The sequence below is a fragment of the Nymphalis io genome, chromosome 5 (genome assembly GCF_905147045.1).
Source record: "Nymphalis io chromosome 5, ilAglIoxx1.1, whole genome shotgun sequence".
NCBI classification, from domain to species: Eukaryota; Metazoa; Arthropoda; class Insecta; order Lepidoptera; family Nymphalidae; genus Nymphalis; species Nymphalis io.
Genome location: NC_065892.1, coordinates 2,596,303 through 2,615,339, shown reverse-complemented (window position 1 = coordinate 2,615,339; position 19,037 = coordinate 2,596,303). Strand labels below are relative to the sequence as shown.

At 32.6% G+C, this 19,037-nt stretch overlaps 1 protein-coding gene across 1 annotated transcript in view; it reads right to left on the bottom strand.

The window, feature by feature from the left end:
• The window catches only part of LOC126768518 (cardioacceleratory peptide receptor-like), a 126,610-nt gene that overhangs the window by 31,532 nt on the left and 76,041 nt on the right, over positions 1 to 19,037 (bottom strand). Inside the window, exon 4 of the mRNA XM_050486682.1 lies at positions 5,573 to 5,708. Within this exon, the coding sequence (XP_050342639.1) occupies positions 5,573 to 5,704 (132 nt within the window). The 5' untranslated portion in view covers positions 5,705 to 5,708. The remainder of the gene's footprint in view (positions 1 to 5,572; positions 5,709 to 19,037) is intronic.

Here is a 19,037-nt window from a genome sequence, read left to right as displayed (position 1 = left end):
ATCTATATAGGCCTGGTCTGCGATTCCTCAGACGATACTTTTGCACGGTGCATCGGTACGGGCTAGTCGACGTGCGTCCGTAATATCACGCACCGTGGGAAACCACCATAAGATATTGTGTCCCTTGAGCCTGTAGTTATACTGCTTACTTACATCGGAAAACAATATATTTAAATTGATTGTTCGAGCAGAACAATTCACATCCAGATTAGTTTTTTAATAATATTTGTATCCGGTATATCTGGAGGGCCATTACAGCCATGGCGTTTATTACAACTCATCATGGTTAATGAAAATAGACTGAAAAAATAAGGAAACATTTTGTACCAGGTAACGATGAGTCCCCAAGAGATAATGATGTTTCTTTTATTGCTTATGCGAGTTTAGATGCAGGGACAATAACTACGGGATGTATAGATGTGAGGTAAGTGGTTACAAATATAACTAATATTATGAGGAGGTAATTTTTTTCGGCTTCGCACTATAAATATTTTTATTTTTTAATTTTAAATAATAATATCAATATAATTAAATGTTATGCTTTCCAGTAATTAGAGGTTCATTTCGATTCTAGGCAAGCCGAGATGGCCTAGTGGTTAGAACGCGTGAATCTTAACCGATGATCGTAGGTTCAAACCCGGGTAAGCATCACTGAATTTTCATGTGCTTAATTTGTGATTATAATTCATCTCGTGCTTGACGGTGAAGGAAAACATCGTGAGGAAACCTGCATGTGTCTAATTTCATTGAAATTCAGCCACATCTGTATTCCACCAACCTGCATTGGAGCAGCGTTTTTTTTTTCATTGAAATTATGTCACATGTGTATTCTACCAACCCGCATTGGAGCAGCGTGGTGGAATAAGCTCTAAACCTTCTCCTCAAAAAGGGATAGGAGGCCTTAGCCCAGCAGTGGGACTTTAACGGGCTGTTATTGTTCGATTCTAGGTTTGGTACAAAACTTGTATTTTTATATTACGTATTTCTGTTGGTGTTCCTTATTATTAAATAAATAAAAAGTACTGATCCGGTTTATATAAAGAGAAACAAAATGATACCTTAGCTATAGATTAACAAGCGTTTGTTTTAGGTTGTATTAAATATATATATCGTAGAATGTCGTTGATTATAATTAGTAATCGCGAAGGAGCGTACTAAGTACGTAAGTACTGACAGTTCTAATTCAAAGCAATGGTGCCACTAGTTTAAGTAATTTTTCAAATGACAGATATGACTTGGATGTTACCAAAGATGGAAATTTAACAACAAAAACACTACGTTTTTTTTAACAAAACCCAAGAAAAGAATCTAAAAAAAATTACTCATATTCCAACTCAAAGATGCTAAATTGTAAATAAAAATAAAATCTAGTAATATTATGTAATACTTACTTACTTGGTCTGACTAATTTGGCCTATTTTTCTCAGGTCTAAATATTTTTTCGTACTTTCGATTTCTTCGATCATGATTAATAAGTACACCTATTGAAATTTATTATTGAATAAAGAAATTGGATTGATTGAATGTGAATAAATACAAAAAAAGCTTATTAAAAATACCGTTATCTAGTCAGTGTACATCTACTTTATTAAAAGCACGCAAGATAATTATACGTTATCAGTGGAAGTTGATAAGTTTATCAACACCTGCGTAACGTCCATTACACGATTGAAACCTTTCAGTGTTTTTATGGACCTAATCCTAATCCCCATAAACACGTAGGTAGGAAACTATTGACTTTACGCGTTTTGAATATAGATACTGGAATTATTGTTTTAATTTTTTGATCCACTAACGAAATGTCGAAAAATGACTAGTTTTTACACTATTCAAAGTATACAGGGTATTTTTAAAATAGTTATATTAGATCTTTACATAGTTTTTTACAATTTCTTTTAACCTGTTTTCACTAAAATTGTCATAACAAATAAAAAAAAAGTAAAAAAGAATTATTTGATTTTATTAATATGTTATTTTTTGTGTATTACACAAAAATCAATAGATCGATTTTTATCCAACAAGATACTGTTAAAATTTTATCCTAGTAAATACATACATAAGATACTCTATATATAAAACTATTTATACCAACCTTATCACATTCAAGTAAATAAAAAAAAAACAGAATAAACTATGGATGAATGACATTATATCAAGAACATTTTCATGCTAATTATTATTGAGTGATATCGCAAGAATACTTTTGCCTGATTTACCTAACAATAAAAAAAATCTAAAACGAAAAGAAAATGATTATATCAATTTATCGGTTGCAAGAAATGTAATTTTATAAAATTATCTAAATTAATACAAAAGGCTACAAGATTTTCTTGCATGAGCTTTAAAAAGTTATTAGGGTACAAATGAGATTATGTTCGGGATTAAAAACTCAGTCTTCGGGTAAAGCCCGTGTTTTTAATTAAAATACACATCCTGGTTAATTTTTATTAAACAAAATCTGTACATCAATTGAAACGTTTTATCTAAATGTTATGAAATGTAAATGTTACTTTCAACTTTGTAGGTATATTTGTTATTTTGCATAGTAATAATACCCTGGGACATTTTTTTCACACACGGCCATCTGATCCCAAATTAAGCTTGTACTGTGGAAACCAGACAACTGATATACTACATATACTAGTTTTCTTTTGTAAATACATACTTATATAGATAATTACACTCAGACTCAGGACAAACAGACATGTTCATGCACACAAATATCTGTCCTGGGTGGGAATCGACCCCACAACCTTCGGCGTGAAAGGCAAGCATCCACAAACCACGCCAACCGCCTCGTCATAATGCAAAAGGCTTTTTGTAATTACTATTCATTTCATTTTTCTATACCGTTAAAGCGTTAAGTTTGTAATACTAGATACCATAATAACCCAAGGGTCAGGATGACGCTTGGCGGATACAGTTTTCAGATATATCAATTTGGATAATTTATTTGAATGACATAAGTGTAAGTTAGTACATTTTTTTGTACCGTTCATGTCTTAAGTTGTAATAAATTTCATATGTTATCTTACTTGAATTGAGCAAATAAAAAAGTTTATAATACAATTCATTGAAAACACACGCATTAAATATGAAATTGTTGTGCCTTATGGTAATAAAATGTTTTCCAGCCCTTAATAAGCTTGTGTACCCTAAAGTTTTACTCTGAAATGTGAACTAATAAAATTGTGCGTGGTTTCAGAAAACATCAAATTTCTGGGCTTACTGCGTAAACATGGTGCTAATGGATGTAGAACTTTTCTTGCTTATCATGAAGTTTTTGTACAAATAAAATATTAATTGTCACTTCTCATTATAAATTTGAATTTGATACGTATGTGTGTAATAATGTTGATATTAAAATATTTCTTTTTTAAACGGATCTAAGCTAATAGAACATATATTTAAATCATAAATTCAAATCGCTTCGAGGCTGTTTTCACATAAGTCTATGAAATTAAGGCAAAATAATAATTGTGTTGATTTTCTTTCGGTATAAAACACCTATGCTTCCTTGGTTCAAGGTTACTTCATACCATACACTTACTTCTTACTTAATTTCATCAAAATCTTTTCGGTGATTTAGCCGTGAAAGCGTGACAGGCATACAGATAGACAGAGCTACTTTCGCATTTATTATATTAATACAGTTGAATAAATAATAATGTTTGCGTATATATGACGAGCCGTTTGGCGTGGTTGGTAGGTACTTGCCTTTCACGCCGAAGGTTGTGGGTTCGATTCCCACACAGGGCAGACATTTGTGTGCATGAACATGTCTGTTTGTCCTGAGTCTGGGTGTATCTATATAAGTATGTATTTACAAAAGAAAAGTAGTATATGTAGTATATCAGTTGTCTGGTGTCCATGGCACAAGCTCTGCTTAATTTGGGAACAGATGACCGTGTGTGAATAAAGTCCCAGGATATTATTATTATTATATAATTAATGAAGAATATTTTTGAACGAGTATATTATGTCGTATAAGATAAAACCAAAGGTTCTACAGTAAATACACATATGTTAGAAAAAATACAAACAACATACAGAGAAAATATTAACTTCTTGACCGTTGTAGTTAGGTAAAATCTGTTTCAACTATAAATCAATTCAGGCGTGATATTTTATCGCATTATTTATTAATTTTAACTTTCTACGTTATAATAAAAATATATTGTATTAGTTAATAAAATATAGCCTATTATCTATAGCCTTTGTTACTGATGAAGTACTAGCTAAAGAGATTTTCTATTAAATCTTGATTTATGTAAGGATAAAAAAGTTTAAATTTCAGCTTTTCATTTTATACATTAATTGAAATTTCTGTATAAATTAACTCAAATTCAAAATTTTAGCATAATGTTAGTTAAGTAATTTATTATATTATGTTATATTTAACTTTCATTTGCTTGAGGTTAATATTTTACAACAAATCTATATAAGCGAAATAACACTCATCACGAGATCTCCTAAACTATCCGCCCGATTGATTTGAAATTTATCACAGTTACAGACACTCACTAAGAACGGATTTTACGCAACTTCTTTCGAAGTTAAATTTTTCTTCTTATATAACCGTGCGAAGCCGGGACGATTAGCTAGTCTGTCATTCGCGGCGATGCAACAAACATTACCTGGGCTGTGAATATCATTGCATATACTCATACTGTCACTGTGTACAAGACAGAGAAAAAAATAGACATTGGCATATTGTTTTTGCCATCAGGTCTTAAAAATATGTTTTTCATTGTTTATTTTGCTTTATCTTAAATAGTAAATCATATTATACTTAGACTCACGGAGGTTTTTATTTATGAATCGTCGTTTCCAGTAATTTTAATATAACTGCCACCGATTCTGGCTGTAGATTTTCAATGATGAATGATCAAGATGAACTAACAAAACACTTAAAACTAATTCATCATATAATCAATTATGTTATAAGCTTACGTTATCATTAAAATATTTTCTATTTAATTACTTTGCTTGGATAAATTATATTTTATATATTTTCGTCGAGCATCTTTCGACACCTCATTAGTACTTTTTATTCTCCATCTTGATGTTGACCAAAATAAGGATGAAGACTTAGAATACGTAGATCTAAACCAAATGTCTTGGCAAATAAATCTGAACCAATGTCATTAAGTTTTTATTTTCTTTTGTATTTATTCTATATCATCAGTAGATAATAATTTCATGAATCAATTTGCAGTTAAATGGTGCGGCGAATTTTTCGTTGCTGCTCAACTGTATAAGTAAATATTTATTTATTTTGGATTTGCTAACGATTTTTAAGTAATTACTAAAATACTATAAAATTAAAACATGTACATATTAATGCAAAATCATTCAGAAATAACAACAACGTGCTTCATATAAATTAGTGTAAACGCTTCATTACAATTTAATCAGAAAAAGAAAACAGCTGTTATCGCCCGAAACGACAATAGACCTTATAAAACTAAATTACATAAGTATAACTGCATAACTTATTTAATATAAATAAATTATGTATGAAAAAATATATATTGCAGGCAATTACCCTGTTTTGTTTTTGAGTACTTACGTCATAAAAATAGTAAATGTTGAGGTTACTCTCGGTGCTGTTTTTCCAGAAGCTATGGTTCGTCGGGAAGACGGTATAAGGGGATGTGGTCGTCACATCCCCCATCTCTTCCACCATGAGCTCTGGATCCATGATTCTGAAATAATAGACACATTTTTAATTTCTTATTAAAAAATTAAATCACGCAATTTTCACCTGAATCACATGATTTTTTCTATCCCTAAATAGTTATTCTTAGTATTGTTGTGATTCGGTTTGAAGGGTGGGTGAGCCAATGTGTCTACAGGCACATGAGACATAACATCTTAGTTTGGCATAACGTTAATATTGGGTTGAGTGTATACACATCTACATTATCCATCTGTCGTCTCGGATGACACACATCGCGGAGCGCGGGAATATATTATATATATTGGTATTGACGCGAAGTGAAGACGGTATGTTTGCATAGCGAGCTGATATATAAAATATAATATGTATTATTTAATTTGTTATACCGATATTACGACTTGAGTTAAAGCACGGTTAAAGGGTGAACATTGCGTTGGTTTTTTTTTTTGATATACGTATAAATGAACTACCTTTTTACGTTTAAGACGTTTGTTATATTACATTGTTTGATAATTATTCGTGTTAATTTTTTTATAGTTTATAAAGGGCATATGAGCCACCTGATAGTAAGTGGTCACCAACGCCCATAGACATTGTTATGGTAAAAAATGTTAACCATCGCTTATATCGCCAATGCGCCACCAACCTTGAAAACTAAGATGTTATGTCCCTTGTTTATTTATTTATTTATTTATTTTTACTTGTAATCAATAGCTCTACAGAAATTGTTGTACAGTTATTACTCATTACTAAAGTAAGGCTACATAGGATTGAGAAAAAAAGTAGACATATTATAGGTATTAATATTTACAGTAAAAAATAAACAAAAATAAAATATTCTTGCTTAATATTAATGCAAGAAAATCGTGCGCGCGGGCGCGCATGTTTGTGTGTGTATGTGTATGTGTTGTGTGTGTATATATATGTGTGTATATATGTATATATGTGTGTGTATATATATGTGCGTGTGTGGTTATTTACTTTATTTTTTACGATGAATTTGAATTATTTCTCTTTTCAATTGCATTTTGGATAAGTGGAAAAAGTCAAGATCAGAATAAAATTTGTTTAAGTTCGTGCCAGACGTTTTATGATGGAATTTTGAGCAGAGTTAGAATTTGACTTACGCAAATGGCAAAGGTTGGGTTTATGGGATCTAAATGAAGATGCGTTTAACGAACTGCCTGTAATTACACTGGCTCACTCAAACTTCAAACCAGAACAAGACAAAATCAAGTACTGCTGTTTTGCGGTAGAATATCTGACGAGTGGATGGTACCTACTCAGACGAGCTTGCACGAAGCCCTACCACCAGTATATAAATAAACTAAATACAACTTCATGTATTAACTATCCAGAAGCAAATAGCCTATACGTTTTAGGTACTCGTAAAATACTATAAAAAAAGTAACCAAATAATTATGAACTGTGTGTGCTTTTTATAATTTGTATTATTTTTACCTATAAACAGAACATCGAGTGAAAAATTATCTTTTCACAAAGACATAATAAAAGGTTACATATAAATATCATTATTATTTATTGCGTCCTACGAAAGTTGTCTTTAGTATTTCAAGTTCACCGATTGCAACACATCCGCTGTTTTACTTCTTCCTACAAAAATAAAGCAATAAATGTCAACAGAAGCTATCCGGCTGTAAACATATTCATAGACTGTATCTCTTTGATAATATTTTGTGCAGTCAAGTCAATGTCAAATCTTAATCGATATATATATATATATATATATCCTACTCATGACAAGATCTCCTAAACTATCCTCCATACTTGAAATTTGTCATATACTCCTTCCCCGACGTAGAGACTCGCCAAGAATTGATTTTAAGCAAATCCTATACAAAAAACATTTTTCTTCTTATCTACCCGTGCAATGCCGAGATGATTAGCTCAATATTGAGGCGTTACACTTGCTTATTGATTATCCAAAAATCTACCACTGATCCTTTCATTCCCAAGGTGTGCAATCATAAGTCATTGGTGTTGTGTATTCCTTAGCACACACTTCAGTTCCTTAAAGATTTTAAATTTCACATTAAAATATTTTTGAACATTTTCCGGGATCCTGTTGTTAAAGTGTATAAATTATCTCACAAATTATTACTAATCCTGTATAATTGAGTAGTAGTAGTTACAAGTTTATTCATGTCTCTTTTTTCCCTAGTGTTACAAAACACAAACATATATTGAAAAGAGACAGTTATTATTTAACTTCTTTAAATTTAAATCTTAAATAATCATTTGGGCGCAGGTGATGAATTGCACGAGCCCTGTTCAGCGGGGAAATAATTGTAATAAAGTAACTTATATTTAATTCAACCATTTACTCGTCGCCATTACCAAATTCTATAAGAAACCATCTTAGTCGTTCAACGTGATTGAATAAAGATCCAAACATACTTCCGCATTTATAATATTCGTAAGATAATTTAACGTTGATGTAATCTATAAAAGTATACATAACACTTTATGAAATGAAAAGAAATATTTATTTTATTCTTGGCAGCTCATAAAACATATTTTTATGAAACAAGAATTCACTGATTGCGAAATAATTTCAAACGGATGAAATAAACTTCTACATAGAATAAGAAATACATGTCAGTATAGTTATATGAGTATACTTGTATAAAAAAAGAGTAGAAATTATAGTAGAGAAAAGCATAGAAATGATTCTGAAATTTATTTATTATTATATTATAGTTATGATGCAATATTGCATATGCAGTATGCAGCATGCAATATGTTGTAATGACAGAGTAACATAATGTATACTACTTGGTGATAGGGTTTTGTACAAGCCACTCATCAGATATTGTAACTACAGACACAAGGGTCTTGGTTCTCAAGGTTGGTGATGCATTGGCGATGAAGGAATATTTAATATCTCTTACAGCGCCAATTTCTATGAATAGTGGTGATTACTTACCAACAAATACCCGTCCCCTTATAAAATGTATCAAATTTTCATTTACCAAATAATACTTGGAAGCAAAGTAAAGATATAACAAGACATACGTGTACTACATAATAAGATATTTTTTTCTAAGCTGCATTTGATATACGAAACAAAATCATTGCATTTCAATTCAATATGGTCACAGTTACAAACACACACACAATTGTGCTTATAATTCATCTTGTGCTCGGTAGTGAAACAAAACACCGTGAGAAATCCTTCATCTGCCGGATGTAAGTCTGACATATGTAAAACCACCAACTCGCAGAGCAGCAACTTATTCAACCAGCAGCGTGGTGGAATAATAATAAAGTCCTGAGACATTATTCATACAAGGCCATCTGATCCCCAGCTAAGCAGAGCCCGTACTATGGAAACCAGATAACTGATATATTACATATACTACTTTTCTTTTGTAAATACATATTTATATAGATAATTACACCCAGACTCAGGACAAAAAGACATGTTTATACACACAAATGTCTGTCCTGGGTGGAAATCGATCCCACGACCTGCGGTGCGAAGGGCAAGTATCTACCACCCACGGCAACCGGCTCGTCAAATGATCTCCAAACATTAGCCCCAGAGGTTGAAGCTTTTCAGTGGGTAATTTAAAGGTTGTCACTTTATTGTCAGTTATAGATTTCATATTTATTTGTGTTCCACTGCCAACGGCAGCTGGGTAAGATGTAGAAATTTATTTAACTCTATATATCCGGAATAACTATTATTTCAATTATATAAATTACATTTCTTTTTTTCTAAAAGATTAAATATAATATATTTTTTTTTACTATTAAAGAGTAACATTTAATTAAATTATTAATAAAAATATATTATATTTGAACTGGCTTAGTGTCGACCGTTAAATGCCCAAGGTGTGTTATCTTTTATAAACTCGTTTCTTAACCTCACAAACGAAAACTCTTAAAATGTTTTTATGAATTGAGCATTTCTGAACGTTTTCTGAGATCCTGTTGTAAAAGCGAATACGTTGTCCCATTGTAAGCAGTTAATAGCAGGGCTATTCTGTTAGAAATCACTTACCTTATTACTCGAGAAACGTTCAAAACCGATTAACAATGATATGAAGCTATCTTGATGTGTATGTATATCCTTTAAATTTTATAATTATTTTACTCAATATTGTATATCACATTTCACGATTGTGTTTTATGACGAGTTTGTGCTTGTTTTTTATTTTAAATTAATAGTATGTAAGTCACAACAGCTAGAAAAATATTTCGTATATTATTGAAGACGGAACAGATAATAATTGCGTGAACATCCATTTTCTATAAGATAAATAACACATTGATCAACTGCAGCATCCCAAAATAGAATGTCATAGGATATTATACTGTGAAATTAACTAAAATATACTACACGAGCCGTATCTACCACAAAAAAGTGAATTACAATTAACCCAGAATTCTGCAGAGCTTAGTTCATTACAGCTTAACATTTACTGTAATAATACCAAGGAAATCTAAAGAGTCCAAAAAATATAAAACTTTAATTATAATTATAATATTTCCACAATAGTTTTGGATTCTCTGGAATAGTTCAGAAGTTGGAGTTTCAGAGTAAATTGAACATAACCGTGTCCCAAGTTGATTGTGGTTAGGTTCTAGACGATGTGGGTTTGAACACATTTCAAATACAAACGAGAAATTTTCGCTAGATTTTTTTGTTATCCGTATCTATTAAGATCACATCTTGAAGGTGAAAGGTTACATTCACAATTGCATAAATTTAAGTATTAAGCTTATATAGTAAAGCGTATTCTAAAAGAATAGTACAATATAAAAATGTTACAACTTTCTGATAATTTCACTTGGTGATAGGGCTTTATGCAAGCCACTACTCACCAATCTTATATTCTACCGCCAAGCAGCAATACTTAGTATAGTTGTATACTGGTTGGAAGGATGAGGGAGTCATTGAAACTACAGCCACGAGGGACATAACATATTAGTTTCCAAAGTTGGCAAAGTACAAAATGGTTAATATTTAATGGCTAATATTTATAGGCGGTGATCACTTACCATCAGGTGACTTACATGTCTGTCTGCGTACCTAATACAATAAAAGATTAAAAAAATAGCTACTGAGAAATTCGTACTAAATAGCATGTTGTATATGTAGTAAGAAATTCGGTACATATTTACATGGAACTTCATTAAAGGCGTTTATTTGTTCCTGGATTAATCGAAGTCTTTATTAGAAGACGATATGATGAAAATGATAGCGATTTCCAGTTTTAATCGTTAGTAAATTTAATTACTTTTTTTCGATTTTCTTGCTTATATTGTATGCTTGCTCATTTTGTGAAATAAAAACATTCATTTTAATTAAAATATAATCCTGAAAAAATGATGGTAGTCTAAAAAATGCACGTATTTATATAATTTGTACCATTTCTATTTGAGTTCGATATATTTTTTAGTTAAACCATTAAATGTACAATAAAATATTTGCGTCAACATTGATCCATTTTTGAAGATATTTTTAATACATAATATACCTATGTTTTTTTAAAGTAGTATATCACTGTATTTTTTTGTTAGTATGTATGATAAATTAACTTAAAGATGCTTATTTAATTAAAAAAGCTTTTTTGACCGACACAATGTGTAGCTTGAACAAAAGGTGGACTTAATGCCTGAAGGCATTCTCTACCAGTCAACCTTTAGACAAAGCAGAAATCCGTAAAGGTGGTAATTAGTAATCAAATATATACAAACATACAAATATAACATCAATAAAATAAATACAGAGCTATAATATATATATAGTAAAAACATATGAATAATAATGTAATATAGATGTCATATATATAGAGAAGCAAAAAGGCCAGTGGGCAGACCACCCGCCCGATGGCCAGACGATTTTAGGAAGATGGCGGGTGCTCAATGGATGCGACTAGCACAAGACCGGGAGAACTGGCGTGCCTGTGAGGAGGCCTATGTCCAGCAGTGGATTAATGTGGGCTGAATATGATGATGATGATAGATGTCATAAGATGACAAGAATTAGGAACTTTCTGACATTATACGCACACGGAGACGAGTCTTGATAGGTAAGGTTAGAGGTATCTTTGTTAATATGTTCAGGTACTTTGTTTCATAATCAGACAGCTGAACTTTAGGCTTATTTTAAAGTCCACTATTATTCAACTACAAAGAATACAAACATTCTCAACTAAGACGACATTCGTTTTTGTTTTAAGTCTTTTTTGTATATAAGTATTATTTATTAAGTATTTTCGTTTTGCTACGTAGTTATTAGTATGTGTATACATTAAAGTGTTAAATAAATACAAATAAAATTAAAAAAAATTACTGTACATCGTGACCTATATGGTGTGCCTGCTCAGCTATGCACCTGGATTACCAGCTTCCTACACAAGCGTAGCCTTCGTGTTTTAGTAGATGGTTGCGTTTCACAATTCTATGTAGTGAATGCTGGCGTCCCCCAGGGATCTGTGCTATCTCCCACACTCTTTCTTTTGCATATCAATGATATGCTCTCTCTTGGGAACATACATTGCTATGCAGATGATAGTACAGTGCGTGGTGGATACCACGGACGCGCAGTGGCTGGGCGGGCGGAAACTGAGGAGAGGCGGGAGAATCTTGTTATTGAACTCGATAGGACATTAGAGCTCATCGCCAAATGGGGTTCTGATAATCTTGTTGAGTTTAATGCCAAGAAAACACAGGTGTGCGCCCTCACAGCGAAAAAGTCACCATTTTACCCTCATCCCTCCTTCTGTGGCACACCGCTGATGATACAAAGCAAAATCGCCATGCTGGGGATGGACGTTCGCTGCGACCTTAGTCCAAGGGATTACATCGAGGCTATTATAAAAACAGCTTCACGAAAACTCGGAGTTCTGAACAAGGTGCGGCGTTTTTTCACGCCACAACAACTGTGCCTGTTATACAAAACACAGGTACGGTCTTGCGTTGAATATTGCTCGCACCTTTGGGATGGCTCCGCTAAGTACCTAATGGAGGCCTTGGACCGGTTGCAGCGACGTGCAGTACGCATTATTGGCGACGTAAAGGTCACAAACACCCTTGAACCTTTACAATTACGTCGCGAGATAGCAGCACTGAGCGCTTTCTATCGTCTGTATCACGGCGAGTGCTCTGAGGAATTATTCTCTCTAATTCCTGCTTCCCCCTTCCTTCTTAAGTCCACGCGAGCTGGTTCTCGATGTCACCGCCTAACTGTGACATCAATTCCATCGCGCACAAAGAAATTTGGCAACTCCTTTCTTTGTCGCACTACCAAAAAATGGAATTCCTTACCAGTTCACGTGTTCCCCTCCTCTTACAACCCGGGTTCCTTCAAACGAGGCGTGAAGAGGCATCTTGCGGGCCGGCAAGGCGGGGACAGCTAGTACAGAACATTCTTCCCGACTGTACTGGCCGTCGTCGCGTTTGGACTCTACTACCACTTACCATCAGGTGGAGCAGAGTCATTTGCCATCCCGGGCATATAAAAAAAAAAAAAGACCACGTGGAATGGTGGCAAGAATGCTAGCAGCATTTCCCCTTTGAACCGCAATTCCGATTCTCTGGGCGAAAAATGGGCGACCAGCTTTCCTATCACCAGCAAAGGCAACAAGACGGATTTATTCAGTCTTAGTTTTCAATAATTTTAACGCAAGTGTTCGCTTGAAGAAATCTCAATCGATAAGACCTTTTGTACTGAATTTCATGTTCAATGTGTCTTTGTCGTGATGTAAAACAAAAATCTAAATAATGAATTAAGGATCCAACAAAAATCATGGTCACATTCCGGCAATTTAATGTTGAAACATTATCGACTAGATTTTTTTTTTATAGAATAGGAAGGCGGACGAGCATATGGGACACCTGATGGTAAGTGGTCACCAAACGCCCTTAGACATTGGCATTGAAAGAAATGTCAACCATCGCTTACATAGCCAATGCGCCACCAACCTTGGGAACTAAGATTTTATGTCCCTTGTGTCTGTAATTAAGGGTGAGTGAGCCAGTGTAATTACAGGCACAAGGTACATAACATCTTAGTTCCCAAGGTTGGTGGCGCATTGGCGAAGTGATTGTTAACATTTCTTACAATGCCAATGTCTATGGGCGTTGGTGACCACTTATATATATATATATCTCGTTTGGAAAAAACATTATATTTATTTAATATTAATACTTCAGATGCTGAAATTTTATAAATGGTTAGAATCCATTCAAACGTTCATTCCCTTCTTTATTCCTCTTAGGTAATAATTTTTCAAAACGCTGTAATAAATATATTTTACTTTAAGCAGAATCATAAATGATTTTCATGTTTCTATTACCAATGATAACGAACTTCCATTCCATTCCTATTTTTACTCTTTTAGGTGACTCATTTTCGAAAAGGCCGTAACAGTTGTTTTTACCTTATAAACCGAAGCATTAAAACCTATGTCTATATTTCTAACTTTTAAAAATGACGAACATTATTACATACGAATTTTCATCCTAAATTTCCACCCCTTAATATAGGAATTTTCAAAAAATCTTCAACAACTATCTTTTACTTATTAACAGAAGCCTAAATACCGATTCTTATATTTCTAAAATAAAATGTGACAAATTTCCATACAAACTCAACCCAATTTAACCAAAAATTCATGCCGTTAAACCAAGTTTTACTCAGACATTTTAAAACTTTATTAATTAAATCTTTTTTGTAAAAATTGTGTGTGTTTTCTGTTAACACACCTATACATAAACTTTAAGAACAAAACCTTATCTAAATTCAAATTTTAACCAACGTTAGAGTCATTTCCGAGATACACAATGTATATATGTAAACATATACAAGAATTATTCATTTAATATTATAAGATTTATATGTAGTCCAATATATAGTATTTGTATTTGAATCACGATCGAAATTTGGACAAAGCTTTCCACAATCCGTAAGATCATATCGATAAACGAAATCAAGGTGATCCTATTTTGATGACACGTACCATTGAATTTTCAAACTTTATCTAGAAATATAAAGTTCAAAATTGTTTATGAAACAAATTCGTTTGAACAATTGAGATCAAATTTCGGGCAATAAGTGCCTATGCTAACAACGGTCCAGCTTATGAACATGCATATATATGTCATTTCCATACAGGCGGCGTAATTGATTTAATTTTTACACTTTGTTTCAGTAATACAATAAGTAGTAAGTAAGTAACATTTAAGCCGAGATGGCCTAGTGGTTAGAACGCGTGTATCTTAACCAATGATCGTGGGTTAAAACCCGGGCAAGCACCACTGAATTTTCATGTGCTTAATCTGTGTTTATAATTCATCTCGTGCTTGACGGTGAAGGAAAACATCATGAGGAAACCTACATGTGTCTGATTTCATTTTATTTCTGCCACATGTGTATTCTACCAACCCGCATTGTAGCAGCGTGGTGTAATAAGCTCCTCGAGTGAGTAGAACGTCAGTAGAAAGTGAGTAGAAGCAAAGACGCAAAGGTCTATAAATATAAAATTATAAAAAAAAATACACTACCAATGCCTTCCTATTTCAAATTAAAAACATAAAATATAACATATTTTCGTTAAAATAAAATACTTCGTTGTCATTATATTTGTATCAGCACTTTCCTTTTTTTCTTTGAATCGTTAATAGAAAATAATAATGCGGAAGATCACAGATCACATCACTCACTCGATCCCTTTTTTTCCTGACCCATATTTTGTTATCAATAGACAGTATTATTAGAAACGGGCCAATGTTAACAGTTATGGAATGAACTAAAGATTGATTACCACTATTTTAAGATTCGTCCTCGGATAGGTCCGAAGATTTATTACTGCGAATCGAAATGAATTAAGTAGAACCGAGGACTTATTTCCAACAGCTACTTGATGAGAAGTTAAGGAATTGACTTTAAACCTTGGATCAAATGAATCGGGGGCAAATTGAACGCTGTAATTGGTTTTCCGTTTGATTCTATTGTTGATATATCGAAGTTTTCCTTTTATAATTATTTATTATAACAATTTTCGTTATTTTTTATCATTTAAATAAAAATAGTATAATCATATAAATGCATGTAAACTGCTTAAAGTTTTAAAACGGCTTATATGGAAAATCTTTCAAGCTTTTAAGCCTTTCAACAAAAGCTCTGTAGCTTTCTTTGTAAGTTTTAGTTTCAAGGAAATAATATTTATATAACATACGAGTATATATAACAATTTATAGAACTGTTTTTTTTATTAATATAAATAATAATTTAAAGATATATATAATTTGAATAGCTTTTTATTTTGATAAATAACAAGATGATGATGTCTTCCTGACCGATTTAGGCTACGGCGGCCAATTTATAAGAGATATTATAGATCACATGTGTGTGTGCGAACACAGATGCACTCTCTTAATCCAATGAAATGTCAATCCGACACGACAGGAAAAAGTTCAGATGCAGAACGAATGGTTGTACGTGATTACCGAGGCCCGGGAGTGTAAGCACCCACACTTGCAACTTCCAGACCGTTACTGAGAAACTTCGACAGGAAAACCCAATTACTTAATTTAATTGTAAAGTTATGGCTGGAAGTACTATAGTAGTAGTAGATCTTATTATTTTTGCTAACTTAAAACCGTTATCTTTTTGTAATATTTTAATTGAGTCTGTGAGTTACTTAAAATTATAAATAAATTATTATTATTATTGGCCCGACCTTGGGCGTGAATCAAGGACCTCGGGATCGGCGGCCTTATATTTAGCCACTAGATCAACGAGGCAGTCATCCATACATTATAATAAAAAAATAACACCAGAATAACGTTGTAAGTTTTTCCACATTGAGTAAAAACTGAAATTTAATATGAAAATAAAAATAAATAAATAAGGATATATATATTGGGAGAGGCCTATGTTCAGCAGTGGACAACGATTGGCTGTTGATTGAATAAGGATATCAATTGGGATTTCCAAAGTCATTTAAGAATAGTGCATATTCGCTTCATATTTGAAATATATACTGTATATTACTACACGAAATTTCAATAACATCATAACTTACATGCCTTCACTATTGAATATGAACTTTAAACGAACTACAAGTAGATCCATATTTGTGTGTTTACTGTGACAAATTTAACAACGTTGTCATAAAAATATTAAGCGACCTAAAAATTTAAAATCGCATCGACTTCGCTACAATTTGTTACAACAAAGTAACAATACATCCAAGGATATTAGCATAATTCATGTAATTATACGTTTATCTAAGTCGTAAGCTTTGAATAGCCCTGAAGGCGAGGCCTTCTAGCTCCCCAATCAATTAAGAGGGTTTTTGTGACTCATTAATATAGATTGGCCATTGAGGCGTTAACGATTGCTATTAAATACTTTCGTTGGATCAGCTTAACGTACTAGGCTTACAAAAAATATATAAACATTAATTACCTTAACAAAAGACGTTGACATTGCGTTAGGAGTAACATACTCTGTCTACCCCGGTTGACTTAACTGCCTCATTGAGCTAATGGCTAGTTTATAAAAAAAAGTCAAGAACGGGTTCAAACCTAGACAATCATCACTGAATTTTCATGTGCTTAATTTGGATTTATAAATCATCTCGTTGAAAGAAATCATCGCGAGGAAAACTACGTGTGTCTAATTTAGATATCAAAATAAATAGCATTTAAATTTATAATGTTTTATATGGACGAATCCTCCTGCACTCTGAACCGATAATTTTAAAAATATTACGATGTATTTGAATTAAGTTCCGAATGTTTATATCTGATTTTATAAAAATATATCGATTTAAATCCTTATTTTACCCTAAGAAGTCGAGATGGGTAGCTAGTATATATGTATGCATATGTACATTGATACTATAAACTATTTTCAGGTTTAATTGCTGTTCAAAATAATTTAAAAAAAAAAGTAATTTCATCAGATAATTGCACTTTACACGCTAGTCAAAGTGGTGGTCATAGTAACTCGTTCTAATGATTTATAAAAACAAATTTAATTGTAAGGTTATCCAAGAGATATATAAAAATAAAATATAAAATACCTTTTCATTTACCACATTTAGTTCTAGTGATAGCAACTTATCAAAATATTTTCAGAGTGGTGTGATTTCAATGTTATCCAAGGGAAAATAAATATACATCCATGTGACTGCAACGTGAAATCGTGGTCATAGTTCGTTCAACATATTTACACATAAAGGTTTAATTTATCGATGTGAACTGAACGCGTCGCGAAATTGCATTTTTCGCATGCAGACTGAATCCTTTTAAAATATTTCATTGCGGTTTATTATTTTATTTTACGCTCGTCTATTTGAAATCCTCTTATAATTCACAAACATATCCCGATGCATGTTTAAATTGAATGCATATTATTCGATTTAATATGAATGCGAGGAGAATGTCCCACTTCTGGGCTAAGGCCTCCTTTCCCTTTTTGAAAACAAGGTTTAAAGCTTATTCCATCACGCTGTTCCAATGCGGGTTATTACACATGTGGAAATTTCAGTAAAATTAGACACATGCAAGTTTCCTCACAATGTTTTCCTTACCGTCACGCACGAGTGATGTCATGTGAATTATAAACACAAATTAAGCACATGAGCAAGTGGTGCTCGCCCTAGTTTGAACCTACGATCATCGAGTAAAATTCACGCGTTCTAACCATCGGGCCATCTCGAACTTTATATTATAAATATAGTAAAAATTAAAAAAAGGGATTATAAGCAGAATATATTATGTATAATAAGTATATAACTTATTTAGAGAATCCGTATTTCGCAAGATGAAGAAAGCTCTTAATTATGATCATGTATGCATTTAGTCGGAATTACATACTCATTATTGCTTCTTGAAAAGCGGAACCTCAATGGAGGCTTATTCAAACTAGTTTCAGCTCGCAGATCACCAGATTTTCAAAAGCTTTATGTAATTTTAATTTTTAATAAATCTTCGTCGCTTCTTTCATTTTAACCTTTTACAACATATATTTTTTTATAAAACCGGTAGGTGGTCTAGCAAATGGGCTACCTGGAGGTTGTGGACATCATAACCGTAGACATTGGTGCTGTAAATATAAACCATTCAATATATAGCTAATACGCCATCAACCTAAGAAACAAAGATGTCTCTTGTGCCTGTAGTCACACTGGCTGACTCACCCTTCATACCCGAACACAACAATACTAAGTATTGCTATTTAGCGGTAGAAAATATGATGAGTGGGTAAAACCCTACCACACGGAATTGCATAAGGCTCTATCACGAATAGAGTACGTGTTAATGATTTCAAAGGTTTAATGGAATTTTCAATAACTTTTTATACATATCT